The sequence below is a fragment of the Sander vitreus genome, chromosome 5, assembly GCF_031162955.1.
Source record: "Sander vitreus isolate 19-12246 chromosome 5, sanVit1, whole genome shotgun sequence".
Lineage (NCBI taxonomy): Eukaryota > Metazoa > Chordata > Actinopteri > Perciformes > Percidae > Sander > Sander vitreus.
In genome coordinates, this window is record NC_135859.1 from 23,570,744 (window position 1) to 23,590,553 (window position 19,810).

General features: G+C 39.8%; 1 protein-coding gene across 1 annotated transcript in view; it reads left to right on the forward strand.

Annotated features, from left to right (window-relative positions):
- The first annotated feature begins 12,666 nt into the window (after positions 1–12,666).
- The window catches only part of gpat2 (glycerol-3-phosphate acyltransferase 2, mitochondrial), a 30,192-nt gene continuing 23,048 nt past the window's right edge, over positions 12,667–19,810 (forward strand). Inside the window, exons 1-8 of the mRNA XM_078249763.1 lie at positions 12,667–12,738; positions 15,817–15,927; positions 16,026–16,096; positions 16,207–16,317; positions 16,734–16,856; positions 17,415–17,514; positions 19,118–19,251; positions 19,499–19,598. Coding sequence (XP_078105889.1) covers positions 12,667–12,738; positions 15,817–15,927; positions 16,026–16,096; positions 16,207–16,317; positions 16,734–16,856; positions 17,415–17,514; positions 19,118–19,251; positions 19,499–19,598 — 822 coding nt within the window. The remainder of the gene's footprint in view (positions 12,739–15,816; positions 15,928–16,025; positions 16,097–16,206; positions 16,318–16,733; positions 16,857–17,414; positions 17,515–19,117; positions 19,252–19,498; positions 19,599–19,810) is intronic.

Sequence of the window (19,810 nt, forward strand, 5' to 3'; positions counted from 1 at the left end):
GCGGTGCGCTGCCGAGAGTGAATAGGGGAAACACTGGAATGGATATTTGGCGTTATTTTAAACGAACGGGAAACACTGATGAAACTGCTAATTAGATTTTGGCCCACTTTTATTTTTTATTTGACCTTTATTTAACCAGGTAAGCCGATTGAGAACATATTCTCATTTGCAACGACGACCTGGCCAAGAGAAGGCATAAAACGTGCGAGACAACAGAGTTACACATTAAATACACAAAAATAAAGACAGACCTACAAAATACAACAAAGAGTCTATGAAAAATATGGATCAAACATAAATACTTAATGTAGTACAGAATCTATATACAGTTTGTGCAAGTTAAATAGTGCAAAAAGCATTCATCCGCAGTTAAACAAATATGACAGCAGTGCAGGTAAGATTGTGCCACTATGCAATGGAGCATAAAAGACAATAAAGTGAACGTGTGCAATACTGCATGAATGATGGAAAAGAGTTAACCCATGCAGCGGTCGGACAAGACCCCCAGACAGCAGTACTTTAAAATCAGCAAATGGAATAAGTGTTTCAAGTTTTAGGGTTTTTTGTAATTCATTTCAGCCGTTGGCAGCTGAAAACGGGAAAGAGTGGCGGCCAAATGAGGAATGGGCTTTTGGGGTGACTAAAGAGATTTATCTGTTTGAGCGCAGGCTACGGGTAGGTAGCGCTATAGTAACGAGTGAGCTTAGGCACAGAGGGGCTTTGCCTAGCAAGGCCTTGTAAATAAGTTGGTACCAGTGAGTTAAGCACCGGATATGCAACGAGTGCCGGCCGACTAATGCGTAGAGTAATGGTGAGTATCATATATCATATCTGGTGACAAAACGTATGGCACTATGGTACACCACATCCAATTTTTTAAGTCTAGAATTGGTACGATAGTCATTTTCACCATTACAAGTTTGGTGACATGAGAGAAAGAGGCCCTGTTCTGAAAAAGCCAATTCTAGACCTCATTTTAGATTGGAGGAGGTTTAGTGGGTCTGAAAGGGAACTGTCTAACCAGACACCTAAATATTTATAAGTGGCTACATATTCTAATTCCGACCCGTCTAGCGTAGTGATGCTGGTCAGTTGAAAAGCATTCACTTAGGTTTACCGGTGTTTAAATGTAGCTCAAGGTTCCAGAAAGAGCGCTGAATAGCATTAAAGCTCTAAACTAACGGTCTCACAATAAAAACAGTTTTTCCTTATTTTTCAAAAATGTAACATAAACCTAGTCCTTTTTAAAACTCCCAGGACTATCAACATTCCATACCAACCTCATCAAGCTTCCTTAAAAGCTGTTTAAAATTAATTTTTCATCTGCATTAACAAAAAACAAACATTCTTTTCCTTCCGTCTCACGTCTTCTCACTTGGTCTATCTTTTCCCTTGCCTCTGGAAGGAAAATATTTTTGGTGTGTGTGTTGCCTTGTGTTCATAAGACTCAAATAAATTGTACATTGTTTTGAGAATTAGCCTTGGAGGAAGTTTTGGTATTTTTCACTTCACAGAGAAGTGATAGAGCTTGGCAAAAAGGTAAACAGTGACACCACTATATTCCTTTAGAGAGAGAAAGAGAGGGAGGGGGAGATAAACATAGAAAATATTTACTCATTGAGCCCACCTAATGATCCTCACATGTCTCCCTCTCTCACTCTGACATATAACCACAGAGCCCTCAGCCTTGATTGTGTTAGATTTGAAGTTATGATCATGAGACCTCAATAAATTGCCTTCTTTTCTCTTTTTCTCTGAAGGCTTGGAAACCATGTGGTAGAATAGCACATTCACATAACCAGGGGTTAAATTGGCATTTGTTATGTGGGGGGGGGGGCTCTCCCTAGGGGGGTCCGGGGGTATGCTGAAAAATAAACCATTAAATGGCACTTTCTGGAGAGTTTTGTGCAAAGAAATGGAGAAATCAAGTCTTACATGAAATGTGCAAAACTGCAAGGTTAAGAGCCTATACTTTGCATTGTTGTAGTATCAACAGGTATTAGGGCATTGAGCATTTACATTTGTTAATCAGTCATCACTTTATTACACATTGTATTATCTTGTTAAAATATAAGAAGTGACCCATACAATGTGCCAAACATAATGTGCCACATGAAGAGACAGTGCAGCATGACCGTAGCAACGGCTGAGAAGATTTGGGTCTGTGGTGACCAGGTCCACCTCACACAAACTTCCTCCTCCCATTCTCTCGCTTTACTAGCCGCCTACTACTACAACGCACTCACACACACACACACACACACACACACACACACAGCGCCGAGTGTAGGCTATTCTATGTCATGCAGTGTGTAAACGCCTTCTCTGCTGTGTGGGTTCATGTTGCCTCTGTGCAATAAAATGGTTAATTTTATAACAGTGCTGTGCAGAGCCAATGCTGCTGGTTCTGCCGGTGCAAATATATTTTAGCCTGAATAGGTTAAACTCGACAGGTTTTTGTCTACCGATATATTATTGTGTGCAAACTTTTTAGACTGAGCTTTGTTGGTTGAGCATGTTGTAGACAGTACTGCAATTGCCGTTGTAATGCAGTATATGTTGGAAGGTAAAATTGTTGCTGTTTTTTTCAGTTTGTCCTTTTTGCTACTTCTACGTGTTTTTGAAAATGGCCCACTCACTTTTGTACTGGCCCGCCCAAAATACTGCTGTTGAAGGTGGGCTGGAGCTTTGATGGGAACTTATTACGTCACAAATTCTTTCTACCAATAAGGATGACAAAGGTGTCATTTGTCCCACCTTAACAGGTGCAACAACACTAACAGTGGTCAGTGGTTAGAAGATGTCAATCACTCAGTCTAACCAAAGTCGGTCTACTGGGGGTGATCGCAGGTGAGTGCAAAATGAATGGGACTCTATGGAGCTAGACGGCTAAATTTGTCTTTCGCCTGATTGTCGTTGAGAAATCTCAGATTTGATTGTAGTTTTTGCAAGTTCAACATGGATTATAGGTCAAAAGTTGAATGAACGAGTACTTTTGTCCTTTGGATTTCTTACAGGTTGAGTCGTTGTTGCCCATAACACACTAGCATTCTGCTAATGAGTGCTGATTGGTCAGTGAAGGACTGATTAAGATCGGAGATCCCACTTGACGGCATAAATATATGCGTGGTCTTGAAAACATTAGCAAACCTCTTTCTAGCACGTGTATTAACAGGGAGAGCCTAACCTGTCAGCTGTGTTGGCGATGCCTCGAGAAAAAAAAGGAAGCGACTCAGAGCTTGCCGTAAAGCAGTATCTCTGGCCGTATATGTGTATGTGACGTCATTGACATTTTAAAAGGCTTTTTAGAACGAAAAAGCCACTTTAACAAATGTAACAGCCAGCAGTGTGTATTTTCTTAGCCTCCCCTTTCGAATGCAACATTGAAATTACTAGACAAAAAATATCCTGAGAAAAGTGGATTTTGAGGGGTATAGCTCAAAGTCAGTCCAATTCATTCTGCACTGGCCTGTGAGCGCCCCCTATATGAAACTCTGGTGGAACTGCAACCAGTTCAGAAGCCGGAAGTAACGAGAGAGTGGAACTTCTTCCCTTATTAGAAATTCTTTGGTCTAACCACACCCACACAGTCCTGGAAAAGGTCCAATCAGCCACATTAACTATAAACACCTGTGTGGGTGTTCAGGGCCTTTAGAAGCTTAAAACGCAATTTGTTAGTGCAAAGTTAGGACTAGCAAGTTAACTAGCAGTTAAGAAATAAGTTGTATAGCCTATTTGTCTTTATTTTAATAATAGTCTATTGTTTTTAACTGACTATATATAAATAAATCATAATCTGTCAACATTGTTTGTCGGTTAACAGTTAAATGGTTAATTATTGACATCCCTAGTATCAGCAGCATTACATATTACCAGTATACTGTATATGTGAAGGCCTGTACTTTTAGCTGTTAGTATAATGCCACAATTAGCTCTGGAGCTTTTTGTTGAATCACAATATGTTCTTCAGCAGATTGAGTTGCCCAGTTGTCGTGAGAAGGTTTCAGTTCCCAGTTTTTCTGCGCTTTTCACTTTAAGGATTTAGAAATTGAGGTTGAATCTTCATTCTCGACCTCGAAAATAGCAGTTGACAAAATAGATCTCACCACAAGGTCCACTCAGTAGCTGTTGTGATGCCTTCGACCATATCACACCCTCTTCCTCAGCAGATGGAGTTGCCCAGTTGTCATGATAATGTAGTCAGTAGTTGTATTTATGGATTTCCCAATCAATTTTACCCACCCTGTCTGACTAACTTAATGCTGAATATTGATTTCATATTTATCATATTTTTTCTTTCTTAAACGTTTACACATTTAAAGGAGCACTCCATTGATTCATTTTGTGAAGTTCAGTTAGGAGAAAGATGTATTTTTTCACTTGAATGAATATTGCCATGTGTTTTCTAGCTACCAGCTTTTCTTTTTTATTTTCTGCATTGTGCAACCCACTGCACATTGTTTTTATATTAGTGTTTCTCCTGCTGACTCTGCCCATGCTTTCATGCTCAACCTATAGATTTTACATTGACATGATTTCATGCAAATAAAAATTGCTTTTCTAGGCTGGGGGAAAGTTTATACAAATATAGATATTCCATGGATTCAAAATCCACTATGCAAAGAGTAATAATTGACCTTGTTGGCAGTTGGAGGTGTCCTGTCAACAGTTTGACAGACGTGTCTTTTATAATGGAGATCTATGGGGAAAATGATTTTTGGGCCAGAGGGGATTTTTTCGTTGCAGTACCCCAAGTAGTGATATATTACATAATTCTTTATGGATCCTTTGAGTCTATATGCTGCATAAGGACACTAAAACATTCATATGCTTCCCAATGATTTGAACCTATATTATCTGTCTTACTCACCCTTCAGCTCATATATCTTTCTACTTTATTCTGTAGTCTTAAGCAGCCACAAAACCACTCTGCGCTGGCCGTTCCATTGTTTTCCTATGGGGAGAGCGGAGTGCTATCGTTGGCGTCGCGCACCGCTCGGAATTGTCGCCGAGCACTGCACTCAAAGTTCAAATTATTTCAACTTTGACCTTGTTGCCACTGACCTTTCAAGGCGCAACTAATTCCAGAAGCAATGATGACGTATACCTGCACTGAGCTTTCCCTCTCTGCTCTGCGCCCTAACTTGCGGTTTTGCTGCGGATCATGTGTAGGAGGCTTTAGGCTTCATCTTTGCTGCTCGTTTAACTGGGATCTCCTAGCCTTGAACACCTCATAATTTCACTTACAACTTTAACCACTTGACCTTGCTCTTTGAAAAGTAGTTCCTATTTCACCAAGATAAATCCAGCTTGTATATGGTGTGTCTGTGCCTTGTGCAGGTCTGTGTTTTTGTCTGTATGAAGAGGCTGTCTGTTTCTGGTCTAATTTAAAGTTAAATTGCTGTCAACTTTTTTGTTGTTGTACATCATCACTATAACTCCTCTTGACAATGAATACAAATAGAGATAATTACATACCACTCTGACTCCCATTATATATCTGTAGTCAAGAGACACACACACACACACACACACACACATGGATGGCCCTTATAGCATCCATTCATTCAATTGTACATCATAGTTTTATCATCTGCCACATCTATCACACCTTTCTTGAACTCTATTATATTATAAAATTCCAGTGAAGCATTTTACTGGCCATATGTTTGACTAATTAGTAGGGCTGGGCGATGTGGAGAAAATCAAATATCACGATATTTTTGACCAAATACCTCAATATTGATACCACAACGATATTGTAGTGTTGACTATTGGTGCTTTCACAAAATATTTACACAATGAGATTTTTGATAAATAATCATCAGTAATGTGGATATAATGACTTGGTGGGTAAAGGCAAATAATAGAACAGCTACAACAGTCTGGTAAGTTCAGAAAATGACATCACTTTACTGTAATGCAGTCTTTAAAACCAGGAAAAGACACCACTTATGCCATATTACGATATCCAAAATCTAAAACAATATCTAGTCTCATATCACGATATCGATATATTGCCCAGCTCTACTAACTAGTCCGTTATTGAATTATAGACCTCATCAATAGACTGAGTGTCTGCCTGAACTGAGCCAGGATTGAGTCGGACAACAAGATCATCACAGACATGAAATGATTAGTCTATTAATTGATTAGTCAATTAAGCAAAGAGTGCAGAAATTCACAAGTTCTAGCTTTTGAATATTTTCCAATTTTCTTTGTTTTTTTGCGATTGTAAGTTAAACATCTGTTAACTGTGAAATGAAACAAGACATTTCGGGACGTTACGATGGTACTTTTTTTCTTGCAAAAAATGAATTGATGAATTGAGCAATTGTCAGATTAAAAAAGTAATAGTTTAGTTTTACTATTAATAGTTTTGAGTACTTCTTCTGCACTGCCAATCACAACATTCCCAGTTAGAGAAAAGGTGAAAAGTAAAGCAAGGTGCTGTATGCCTGGGGCCTGGTTTTTGCACTGTAATGGCGGTAATAATACTTTGTTTACATTTCTGAATGTGCATTTGTTAAGCACCATTCAATTAATGTGCCTGTGAACTAAAATAAACAGCACCTTGTAGTTTCTGTGTTATTACCAAAGCCTTTATCAGTAATACAGTAAAAATGGGGAAAATGTGAAAGAAATGCGTTGCAGATTTTTCAATTTAAATCGTGCGCCCCTACATTTTCTGCCTGTACCCCTAACATTTTCAGATAGGGGCTACAGTGCTCCTAGTAAAAAAGTTAGTTTGGAGCCCTGCACCCCTCTACTCTGAATCTGTTTGAACAAAGTGGGAGATAATTCCCCAGCGTTGGAATGTTAGGGCACCGCCGCTCTCTCCCTCTCTCTCCCTCTCTCTCCCCCTCTCTCTTGGCCGAGGCACACACGCGTCTGTAGCGTGCAGTTCACTGTGACGCTGTCTCGCACAGACCACTCTCTTCCTGTCTTTTTTAAAATGAGTCGGGAAGCAGACAGCAAAACCTGACTTTACTTTTAATGACATTAAACAAAGAGAAATGTTCTCCCTTCGTCCTATAATGGTTATAAATAGATACTAGAGTAGCCTACTTCCTTGTTTACTGCTGCAATTAATACAATTTAGAGGAGAAAAGAGCATTGATCTTCACAAACATCATCTGTTGAGTGGTTGATGGTAATTTTTTTGTGCTTTAGATCGTATTCACTGTGAAACAATAGTAAAATAAGCTTTATTTCTCTCTGTCTACTGTACAATGACAAATTCAAGTACAAAACAACTGGTCTCAGCTTGGGTACGTTGTGACCTTGGTTCTCTGAGTGAAGAGACTATCTTTCCACTGTACATATGGAATAAGTAACGGTGTAACTGTTAATTATACAGGAGAGAAGCCAGCCAATTTGAGTTTGTGGCAAAACCTTTCAGTGCTTGTTTTTCATTTTGTGACTCTTGATTGAATAAAGGACTATTTTTCCAGTCTTATTTCTTCATTGCAGTTTTCTTTAAAATAGTGTTAAAATCTCGTCTCGATCTCATGAACCCAATCTCGTGTCCCGTCTTGTGAGCTGGGTGTCTCGTCACACCCCTAGAAGGTACTATGTTACATGATGTACCCTCTATACCATCTACCATCTATATGGCACATCAAGTAACCTGGGGCCATTCCCTTGATGATATCATACATATGATTGAGTTTCAGCTCATTTCACTCTCAGCACAACTGGTAGTAGGTTTACCTGCTTACACTCAAGGATTTGATATTCTAGATAAAAAATAAATAACATGAATTAGCTAGTCGTAGATAGTAAAATGAGTCATAGTTCTGTAACAGTGTGAACATCTTTTAATTTGAATGTTGGCTGTCAGAATGTTGCATAAAGATAAAGAGAGTAAATGTAAAAAAATCCTTTTGTTCAGGGAAATCAATGATACTCTGTGGCTCCATGACACACAGCTACTGAGTCACAAATTGTGTGTGTGTGTTCTTGTTTAACTACATTCGTGGGGTCCAAAAACCGGGAATACAGTATACTTGTGGGGTCAGAATGCTGGACCCCACAACTTTAAAGGGCTGTTTGAGGGTTAAGACTTGGTTTTAGGGTTAGAATTAGGTTATGGTTAGGGTGAGGGAAAGGGTTAAGGTTAGGCATTTAGTTGTGATGGTTAAGGTTAGGGTAAGGGGCTAGGGAATGGATTATGTCAATGACGAGTCCCCACAAAGCTAGTGAGACACACTGTGTGTGTGTGTGTGTGTGTGTGTGTGTGTGTGTGTGTAATGAAACGGGGACAGTTGATGCTTCCATGTGCATACCATATTAACATTCTTTTTGAATAGCCTGGTTTACTTGGAGAATAAAAGCCCTTCACATTGATGTCCCTGTGGCACTATTTATCTGCCTGCCGTGCAGGATCCTCGCTCCCTATTTGTTTGAAAAAGGCTTATACGCATCTCAAAGATGCGCTGTTAACAATGCTCAAGTGATGCTCATATTGAAAATGTATTTTAAGCGTGAGGAGAATTTTTCTGCCTACAGCAAACATTTGTCACAGTTATTGTCGTCACAGGTTGGATATACATGTTTTCACACCACATAATGTAACTAAGTGAATGGTTGTTGTCAAAAAAAAAGGTCGTCAACCACTCGTAGATTTGATTTGTGGGGATATTCAGGATTTATGATTAAGTCAAACAACACCTGTTAACAAAGAAGCCCTTTTTTGTTTGTGTCTAGGGCTGTAAATATTGATGTTTTTACCGGTTTTCTGGTAATTTATCATTGTCATGATGATTTGCCTAACATTAATGTTAATATCTTTTATTGCTTCACATTAATGTTAATCGCTTTTATTGCGATATCTCTTGTATCTAGTTTCCACCAATTACTCTGTACTGTAGCTGCTGATGCAGACATCTTAACAACACTGCTTTATTAGTCCCTGTCCTGTTTGTAAACACTCGGACATGGAGATGAATGGAATCTAGCTAATTGACTAGTTGCAGCTGAGAAAGGGCGACTTGCTGACTTTTGTTCAACATGGCAAGGACTATTTCGAGAGAGATTTGGCTGATTCTTCTCCACAAAATTGCACACAGAACAAACTGGATCGGTAAACAAGTTATTTTTCAGGAGGTGTTGCAGCGGCTCCAGGTGCGTTTTTCCAATAAATTGTCATTCTATATTTTTAACTTTAAGATAGTTTACTTTAAAGCTGTAGCTAGGTAACGTGTAGCTAATGTGTCCTTGTTGACACAGAGTGAAATACAGACCATGATTTGCAATTCATGTGGCTGTTGAAGTTGCTTCATCTAGCCTGGAATTACAGTGTCTTTGTACAATAAATCCATAATAATGAATCCATAAATCATGTTACGTAATGTTCAATACCTCCGTATTGCTTCAAGCTAGCGTTGAAATCAGGGCCTTTCCAAAGAGGGCTTCTGTGTCCCTTCCAAAATCTTTGTAATCCGGCCTGGAACTTCAGTGTCTTTTTGCAGACTTTGCACAATAATTCCAGAATGATAAATCCACAACTATTACTGTCATTTTTATATATATGAAAGGTTATCATTTTACTGTGGGGTTTTTTTTTGGGACTTATTGACAGGGAAATGGTGAGAAAGTGATGTCAGGAGAAAAGCAGCTCGCTCAGTGCGATTTCAATACATTTCTGCAAGATACAATTTCCATTCAGTTTTTTCTTTTGTCTTTATAGTCATGTAACAATTTATACATCCATGTGACATCCCTGCAGCATACATGTCATGATAGCCCAGGTTGTCCTGGGACAATGTCTATAACTTGATTGTGTATCACAGGGTTGAGGTTAAGCATTATTACACAATGAGATCAGGTGAACCAAAGATTGGAAAAAATGGCTTAGACCCCTGAGGGTTAATTGAATTTGCTGTATGTGATGTATAAGCCAGTCTTAAGTGTATAATACTCACTTTGTCAGCATACAACAACTTTTTACATGGTTTCTTGTCAGTTTAACCATGGCAGTGCTGCTCTTTAGTAATCTAAGTTGTTTAAAAGTCATTCCTCCATTGACATGTGTGCCATAAACTTACGTACTGCCATAGTGACTTCAGCCGTGCAGCTTTTGTTGTTGTTGTGTGTGACCTTGAGGTCTCTCTACAGTCTTCATGTTCTTTGCATTTAATAGAAACTCACCCACCATCTGGTATTTGGGCTTGCATGAGAAAAGTCAGATTACATTTTTTTTGTAGCAGTACATCACAGATTTGGGGGGAAAACAGTGCTCTGTGTGTGTGTGTGTGTGTGTGTGTGTGTGTGTGTGTGTGGGCTGAGTTGCCTAAATGTATATTGAAAAAGATATCTGGTCTGATTTTTTTAAATAGACCCTAAGTGAATGTAAAGCCTAATCACTGAGCAGTTTTGGGAATAGACTTGAATGCACCAACCACCATCACTTCTACTGCTGCTCTCAAATTAATTCCAATTTAATCTGACCTGGCAGCTCATAATGGCTTCTGACTTTTACTCCTTTCTCATTATGTGCCCACTTAGTCTTGGGCTATCACATTAGCAAACTACAGCATATTAATTAAAGAATATAATTGATCAATTAACTTCTGAGGAGAGGATGAACTAAAGCAAGCATGAATGTGAGGAGGAACGTGTGGCTTAGATTTGAATACGTGTCATGTTTGTCATGTCAGTGTGTGAAATCATATGTTTTAATACAGGTAAGACTGTGTGAGGAAAATACAACTGTTTTTTGTGGCCTTGGCATACTGCTGTCTCTAGCTGTTTCCATGTGGTCTTGTATTTTCTCTGGAGTGGCTTATACTGTATAACCCAATTAGAGTCTTTCTCTGTTTAATTTACAGTTTCACACCCTTTACTACCCATTTTGCTACCTCGTCTTCTCCATCATCCTCTGCACCTGCGAAGCATCCCAGCAGCCCTGGGAACCTCTTATCGATGTCTTTGTTCCTACCAGAGTAGGTAATGAATGTGGGAATTTGATCCAGTTGAAATTGGGGAAGGCTTAAGTTTTAATTAGCAAAGTTAATCAACAGATCAACAGAGTGGGACACAGAGATGTAGAATAAATTGAACCTAATAAGACTCCTGAATCTGATGGGTGTAACCACAGAAAGATTTATTAGAAGAGAGTTTGTGCCACAGGATGACAGAAGGCTACGTCTTCATCCTTTTTTAGTAGAAATAAAGCCTTAAATAAAACTAAAGGGTCTATTGGGTAAAGGGTATATTGTCACAGGTAACAAGCTAACCATCACAAAGTGTTGTACTAATGCTGGGCACAAGCTAATTGTATCTTTATAGTTAGTAGTTGCTGAGGCTCAGACATCCATGGCACACAGGAGGCGGGGACGCACGGATCCATCTCCCCAGGAACAAACGATGTGTTGGGTGGGCAAACTCATGTGACGCGTTGATCCTGCGGATGATTTGTAGGCTATTAAGTGAACAAGGTGTACCCGGTCCACCAAACACTTGGTCGTCTTGACTGCCTTAATTCTGCACATATTTCTGTTACTGTAGTCCTATTTACTATTTCATTATTTCATCCATGCGTGGCGCAGCGGATCCGTGCGCACTGTCACCTGCCGTGGAGACGCTGGCCTCACTAACCTCTCCTCCTCTGAGTCGGATCTCCCTATGCGCTGGACTCAGTTTCACTGAGCGTACTAACACTTATAAATATAGATGGAATCACATCAGTGAGTTCAAACTGCTAATTGTGCGTAATTGTTGTTCTGTAACTGGCGTGGCGCTGCCACTATTCTCTTGATTTCCTCTTCGACAGACTGTTAAAGAGACGTTACATTTAGCATATATATTGTCACAGGTAACAAGCTAACCATTGCAAAGTGTTGTGCTAACGGTGGGAACAGGCAAATTGTATATTATAGTTGTATACATATGATGTGACAGACTTAGGTTAATATTTCACCAGGTCCGAGGGATGTGTTAAGTAGACCCCGTAAAGTTATCCTACAACTGATTTTGATACTGTACTGTCTGGATGGTAGCTACAGGACATGCTTTGAATTCATAAGATTTAACAATACAGTGTTAGGGACAGATCAGATGGCCAGAGACTTGACTTGAACTTGCCCCTCAAAGACTTGAGACTTGACTTGGACTTCCAAAAAATGACTTGTGAACATCTCTGCTTAAGTAAGCACAACACTTTTAAAGTAAAGTCCAATAAGAGGAAACAATGGGGGAAACCAACACAAGGAAACACGCACTACTAGCTACTTTCCCTTAACTGAAAAGAATGAAGGGAAGGTTAAGAATTTAAGAGAATTTGTGATGGTGGGGGGGATGAAGTGCTGGTTAGATGGGTGAAATTGTAGCTGTGGGCACAGGGTGATAGATCGGTGAGTGCTGCCTACTCTCCCCTGCCAAGGACCAGAGGACAAAATATATTTTATGTCACACAGATTCTGTGTGCAAGTGGATGTGTGTTTATTTTCTCAATTCGGAGCGATGGACTGCCCTCTGAAATATCACAAAATTGGTCTCGTATTGTGAAGCTCCTAAAAATGACTGCCCACACACATTCTCATGTGCTGACAAACAATCCTTATTACTCAACACAATGTAACAATTAACTGTTTTAACATGGCACTCTTTTCCCCCAGTCTTTCTTTGGTAGGTCTCTGAGTAGAAGTCTGCAGGGAGCTCACCATGGTGCAGGAGAAGAATGACGGGATAAACAGCAACATGGTCCTCCCACCAATTCAACAAAATCGACTTGCTGTAAGAACACTGCCTGCATGACTCTGTCCCGCTGTCATCTCCCACTTTACTCCATGTGCACCAATCTCAAACTCTTTGTTCTTAACAATCACCAGAAAACATGCATGACCACATGAGCTTCGTTCTGTTTGATGTTTACCAAATCACAGGATGTAATGTATTAGTGAGTCATACTGATCCAGCAGAGAATGAAGAACATTTTTAAGGGACTACTTGGACATTTTGGGAAATATGCGTATTTGCTAAAAATAAAGATTGATACCAGTCTCATGTCTGTGTATGTATTGCCTACACACTTTCATTCACTGTTTATACTTCAAGTCAATTTTATTTATATATTCTAATACCACAAATTACCCTCAAGGGGTTTTACATCTATACATCATACAACACCCTCTATCCTTTTCTTTATACCTTTGAACTAGTATGGCCATTTAAATTATTGATAGTTCAATGCAAGCTTTGTCATTACTGTAATGTTTTGTCTTTAATTTGACCTTTTCTTGGCAAGGTGCTGCTCTGTATTCTGAAATCCATCATCATTCAAACAGGATAAAGTGTCATTGATTTTAGGAGATTCATTAGCTCATTTCACCTAAACATTGTAATCAGTCTGAACCCTAACTACAGTAACACTTAATTCCAGGCACAGTAACAGCCCACGCACACTGCATGATAATTATTGGGTATCGTTTCCTAAAACAAATATTTGTACAACTGACCAGCTTCAGAGACCTTAAGTCTAATTAGTATACAGTTCACAGTCTGGCCTGTGCTTCAGTGCATAAGCTGTTTATGCCTGATGTGCACTGATTGCCTGATAGTGGGTCTCATATGGGCCCTGTATTAATATTTACAGCACTGAAAGTTACATGCTCTGATGGATTCAAAGTCAACCCAATCACAATAACACAGAAATCATAACAAATTCAAAATCTTGAATCAAACTTGAAATCTAGGGCAAAGAATAAAATCATTTAAACTGGCTATTTCTTTCTCTCTTTTTAAATTAACCAGTGCTGATATTTCTGAAGAACTGGTAAAATCAGATGTAGCTCGTTGACCGTATTGTGCCATTTTGTTTGTCAGCTTGCAGTACGTGCGTGCATGCACACAGGAGACCAGGTTACTGGGAGATATCGGGTTACACAGGTAGAGAATGGAGAACACTGTAGTAACCTGGCTACTGTGCATCCGTGTATAAATGCAGCAGGTCAGTAATCAGATTCTACCCCTGACCTTATTTTGGAAGCATGGCTTATTTTTGTATGAGCTCAAGGACTACGTAATGGTGCAGTGAAAGAATAGGCACATTTGTCTTAATTTTACAAATGGGCAACTGTTCAGCTATGGAAAAACAGTTAACTTAATTAGACTTTTACAGGCACTTGTTTACATGTAAAAACAAAACAAAAAACAGCTCAAATTCCCCTGGTAATAAGATGAAACAATCTACATCACCCAGACCGGAAGAGCCAGTGAGTAGTGCCCCAGAATCAGCCATAACCACAACATATAATGTCAAAAATAAAATCCTCTAAAGAAAAATCTACAGTCAAAAGAAAGCAGGAGTAGATTTTTCTTTAGAGAATTTTATTTTTGACGTTATATTTTGTGGTTATGGCTGATTCTGGGGCAGGATCAGCAAAGAGAAAAAATAAAGAATTGACCAAAGAACAAAAAAAAAAAGCTAAAAGGGACAGTGATAAAGCATGGGTGAAAAGTGAGTCAACCTTAGTCAGTCAAAGAAGTGCGGGATTTGAAAGAATTCAAAACCAAACCTGAATATGTCCATTTTATTTATGAAATACATTACAAGATGTGGTATTACATCAATATATGAATTTACGTTGGTGGCTAAAACTCTCTTTTGAAGTAACATTTTATGTTGGCCTTGCTACCGAGCTATATCATGCTTTTGGCTCAATGTTATAAAGACATAACGTTACTATGGAATGTTGAGAACTTTAGCTTTATCAATTATACCAACATGTACTATTACCGAGCAACCAAATCTGATAGTTGTAGGCTTACGTGTAACCTAGGTGTATGAACGGTACTAAAATAAATCAAACAAATCACCATTGTCAAGTTGCGACACTGGGCTGCTCTGGGGGACGCAACAACGGGGAAATTAAACACCACACGCCGGCGACAACAGCAGGACGGACTGCCACACGGGGACGCGATCCCCTGGTGCAGGGACACGAGCCGCGGTCTCTGTGGCACGCAACAACGGGGACATGAAATGCCACAACAACGGGACGGTTGAGGTTAGGAAAAGGAAAAACTGGGAAAGGAACCGTAACACGCAGGACACGCCGACAACAACGGGACGGTTGTGGTTAGGAAGAGAATAACGCGGAAAAGGAACTGCAACACGCCGGACGCGATCCCCGGTCTCCGGGGTGAAAGTCCTGTATTGTTTGACTCATCCACCACCCCCGACCGACCTCCCTATGCGGATTTTCTGCTTTTCATACTACTCCCTACCGTTGTCGTGTTGTGATCACGAAATATGCTTCCCTTTTAAATACATTACATTAAAATTCGTAATCACCACACGTAAAAAAACGACATAATCGTGTCCTGTTTACGAATCAGTAGATTCAATTACGTAAACATTTCACGAACTGCCATGAGACTGGTATGATATGGACACACGCACTAATCCCAAAATAAATTTCACTTTATGGCTGGATGATGTAGTTTACAAAGAGGTGTTTGTTATTAAGCGTACCTTCACTGTGTGGCCGGGTTAGCTCAGTTGGTAGTGCAGGCGCACATATATAGAGGTTTACTCCTCGACGCAGCGGCCGCGGGTTTGGCTCCGACCTGCGGCCCTTTGCTGCATGTCATTCCCCCTCTCTCTCTCTCCCCTTTCATGTCTTCATCTGTCCTGTGAAAATAAAGGCCTAAAAATGCCCCAAAAAAATAATCTTTAAAAGAAGGAGAAAAAAAAGAAGCCTACCTTCACTGATATAATTGGGGTGGACAAAATAATACACAAACACTTTAATCCCTGTGTATGTGACACTTTGTTTTTGTAATTCACTTGTGTTTTTTTTACCTTCTCAGTTGTCATGGGAATTGAAGATCAAGAAAAAGCTAAAGACTGTGCCTCCGTGTCTAGGCAAGTTCAGACCGACTGTTGGCCAGTGCTGCCACCAGTGCACCCCAGACAGTCTGGTGAGTAGTTGCCCCCATTAAAATAGCATTTTTCAGCTTTTTATACGATGAATTTGATCTGGGTTGATCTTTACCTGTGTTTTTCTGTCATGGTGTAGCGCAAGAAGCTTGGACAAAACTCTTCACTTGGTTTTCACAACCTGCTGAGTGTCAATGAGACACACACCAGGTATTGATAATATCTACAGTATTCAGGCAAACAACATACAAAATGTTCCAGTCCCAACGCACTCACCCATGCACATTTTCTGCCTCTGCATTGTGTGTTTTGTTCTGTAGGTATCGAGGGTGGCTGGTGCGGAGGGTGTGCTGCGCTCTGTTTGTGAGTGGGTGCAAGGTTTACTCGAGTCCTGTTAGCAACAGACTGGAGAGAGTCTGTCAGAGCAACAGGTACCTGACAGGAGAGAGAAGAAGGTGGAGGAGAGGAGTAGCGATGCCAGAGGAGAGTAAATAAATGATAGGCAGAGATAGAGAAAGTGAAACGGGCCCTGCAGTTCTGGAGAGAGGGAAAGAGAAAGGAGAGGCGATAAGACACAAACAAAGATACAGAGAATCCATTGTGGGGTCTGTGCAGAGTGAAAGAAAATGGGATAACTTGGGACTGTTCCCAAGTCACTTCCCTTATCTCTGTCGCAGAGTTTTTAGTTTGTAGCTGTTGTTTTCTCTCCTTCGGTGTAATTGAGTTTAACCTTTATGTAACCTCTTTACTGTTGTTGTCTTACAAGAAGGTGGGTGTTTGTCTGCATGTAGCACAAAAGAGACTTTGTGATGTGTTAACCCTGCTGTCCTGTGACCATGTGTTTCAGGGTGAAGGAGGCGCTCAAAGCAGAGCATAAAGCACCTGAGGGGGGAGACAGCCGAGGGCAGCTCAACCACCTCTCACCATTCCTCCCCCTCATTAACACCTGCATATCGCCTGGCCTCTTACGGTGTGTGTGCGTGTGTGTCGATGGGCGAAGGGGGTGGTTCACTCTGTCAGGTCTTAAGAGCCTATAGTCTAAAAAAATGGTGTGAAAACTTGTGCCTTTTTTAAAGAAACGTTTTAGGCCTTCTTTTAGTCTTAATAATCTCTCTACAAAATCTACCCTGTACTGTCACATTTCTCCTCTCGCCTTCCTCATTTACAGCTTCTGTCATCATCTCTATCTACAGTTGTCACCCTCACACACCCTCTTAATTGCTTTCCGCTTTCTTTCTTCCCTATGTCATCAGTTTCTTTCTCTTCCTTATCCCTTTTCTCCCCATGTTGTCTCACTCCCATCTATCTCATTTACATGTTGTCACACTTTAGTCCATCCTCACTTTCTTTGCTAAAGCTCCCTTTTGCTCGACATCACGTTATTGGCAGGCATTTCTTCTTTCCTCACCACTATCTGTCTATTATTACCATGTGCACATTGTCCCTCTCTCCTCCGTATCTCCAGTCATTCACTTTTTCTCCCCTTTTTTTCTGTGCATCTCTTCACCCACTATCCTCTCCTGGCTAGATTCCTGAGCTGGGTGATGCTGAAGATGCTTTCTTCCATGTTTGGTAGTATTCAAGTTAACCTCAACCATCTGCCGGCTTTGCACAGAGCCTCACAAGAGGTGCAAGTATCTAACACACACACACACACACACACACACACACACACACACACACACATATGCAGATGAAATCTAACGTTTTAATTCACAGATGATTAAATGTGCTACCCTAAAGTGCTACCCCAAAGGGTATCAAATGTTCCTGCAAAACATGGAAAGCACACTTTGTCTTTACAAAACCGATATTATGAATCTTAGGATGTGCTCAGCCATCAAATGAGATGGTAAACAGCTACAGCCCTCTGTTAACACATCCACTACCAAACATTTCAAGGTTAAAAAAAAGAATATTTTTCACATCCAAATATGTAACTGCTTTTGAAAGTCTTTAAAAAAATACCTAAAACTTTAAAGTTGCTCTTTCTTGCCTTGTTGTACTTATTGTCTGTTTTTACTGAAGACTTAACAATTCTAATTACATGGTTGACTAAATAAATATAAGTGAATAAGTCAGGCTGCTGTTGCAGAGGTTGAAAATGGGCATTAATGAATCCAATGAACTATGTCATTTCAGTTTACATCTCACTTAAAAGCAGTCTATTACTTAAATAATGGTGAAACCATCAGGGCACTATTCGAGCGATGCTAATGGTTTTCAATGGTTGTCAGCTGGTTGTCAACGCATATTCAGGGCTTCTTACACCATGTGAGTAGTGTCCTGCCTTCTGGATTATTTTTAATTCATCCAAATGCATTTTTTAAACCTGTAGATAGGGGATCTTGTAAAAAATGGGTTTACTTCTTGATTTATCCAGTTTGTCTCAATTTCCCCTCAAATGTATAATCCGATCTATATTTTCACTTTGTAATCTCACATTTATTTCACACATAAATTAGTATAACGAAGGACTTTTCTATGTGACAGTCTCACCATAACTTACGTCTTCATCTATCTATTTTATTTACTGTGTACTGATTAAAAAGAATTATTGAAAAAAAAATGTCATTATAAACTGATAAACCAGTAACCAAGTCTTTTGAGATTTTTAGGATAGGTTTGCCAGAAAGACAAAAGATGATGAACAAAAAAACTAATAAACATGTTTTTATCACGGAATCATAGATTTGGGACCTTATAACTTTTTTACTGTCGCGACACGATCAAATCCACAAAAGTGCAATCAGGTTTTATTTGTCTGCTTTGACTTCACTGGCTTTACAATTGAGTTTGCAATTGCAGCTCTTCGTTTTCACGTTTGCGCAGTAATGAAACAAATGCTCCTCAAAAGATAAAGGGCCACATACGGTACAGAATAATAGAGCTGTTGTGGACCTTGGTATGCTCTCACTTAAACATACTCCCTACGTATAACCTTAATCTCTGCCTGCATCTTAACTATTTAAGTGTAAAAAAAATCATAAGGTTGTCCAGTTTTGTATCCCTCCTGGTTTTAAATCATCAATGTACTTTCTTGACATTCTATTTTCCTGATACTATCTAAAGCTTGTGGAACTTGATTATAAAATTGATTAAATATGAAGCCACAGCAACACTCTGGTAATCCGTGTGCCACCCCTGCACAGTCCACCATTGTTTGCCTTAATGAATGACCATGTGAAGGATCTTTAGTTTATCTAAAGCTGCTTCTGTTCTGTAATTCAGGGATCTCTGCTGGTGTATGTGCATGTGCGTCAGAGCGTCGTGGACTGTGCTCTCATCCCCCTGGTGCTCTTCTCTCACAACCTGAGGGTCCCATACACTGTTTGTCCCCTCCACATTACCAGCTCCTCCATAAGGTATAGTCCTACACATACAAACCTACATAAAAGCATAGAAGTAAACATAGAGTATTCCCCCACAAATAATGCCTGCAGACACCCTTTTTGCCCGACATCAAATGCTGAATTTATCACTTTAATTCACAGCACCATATTTAGGTCAATAAATTTAATCTAAACACAGTGTGAAGACGCGTCATCACTTCAAGCTCCTTAAATTAACCTAGATATGTCTGAGATATAGTATCCTTTATTTATCCTATAGATCAATCTTGAAGAAAGTAGGTGTGGTCCTCCTGCCAACTTCTGCTGGGACCGAGCAGGATGCTGAGATGGACAGTCTGTACAATCCTGTAATGACCTCCGTAAGTCTGATGTGTGTTGATGGGTTTTAAGATGAGGTAGGATGTGGCAATCATTGTGGTAATTGTAGTTCTATTATGTTGGAAGGAGAAATTAACTTTAGTCAGCAATGAACACCCACACATAAAGGTTTGCTCTTCACTGGGGTCTGGACAATAGGTCATCATTGTTTTAACAAGAATAAGAGTCTACAGCCATGCTAGCGGCTCTGCGA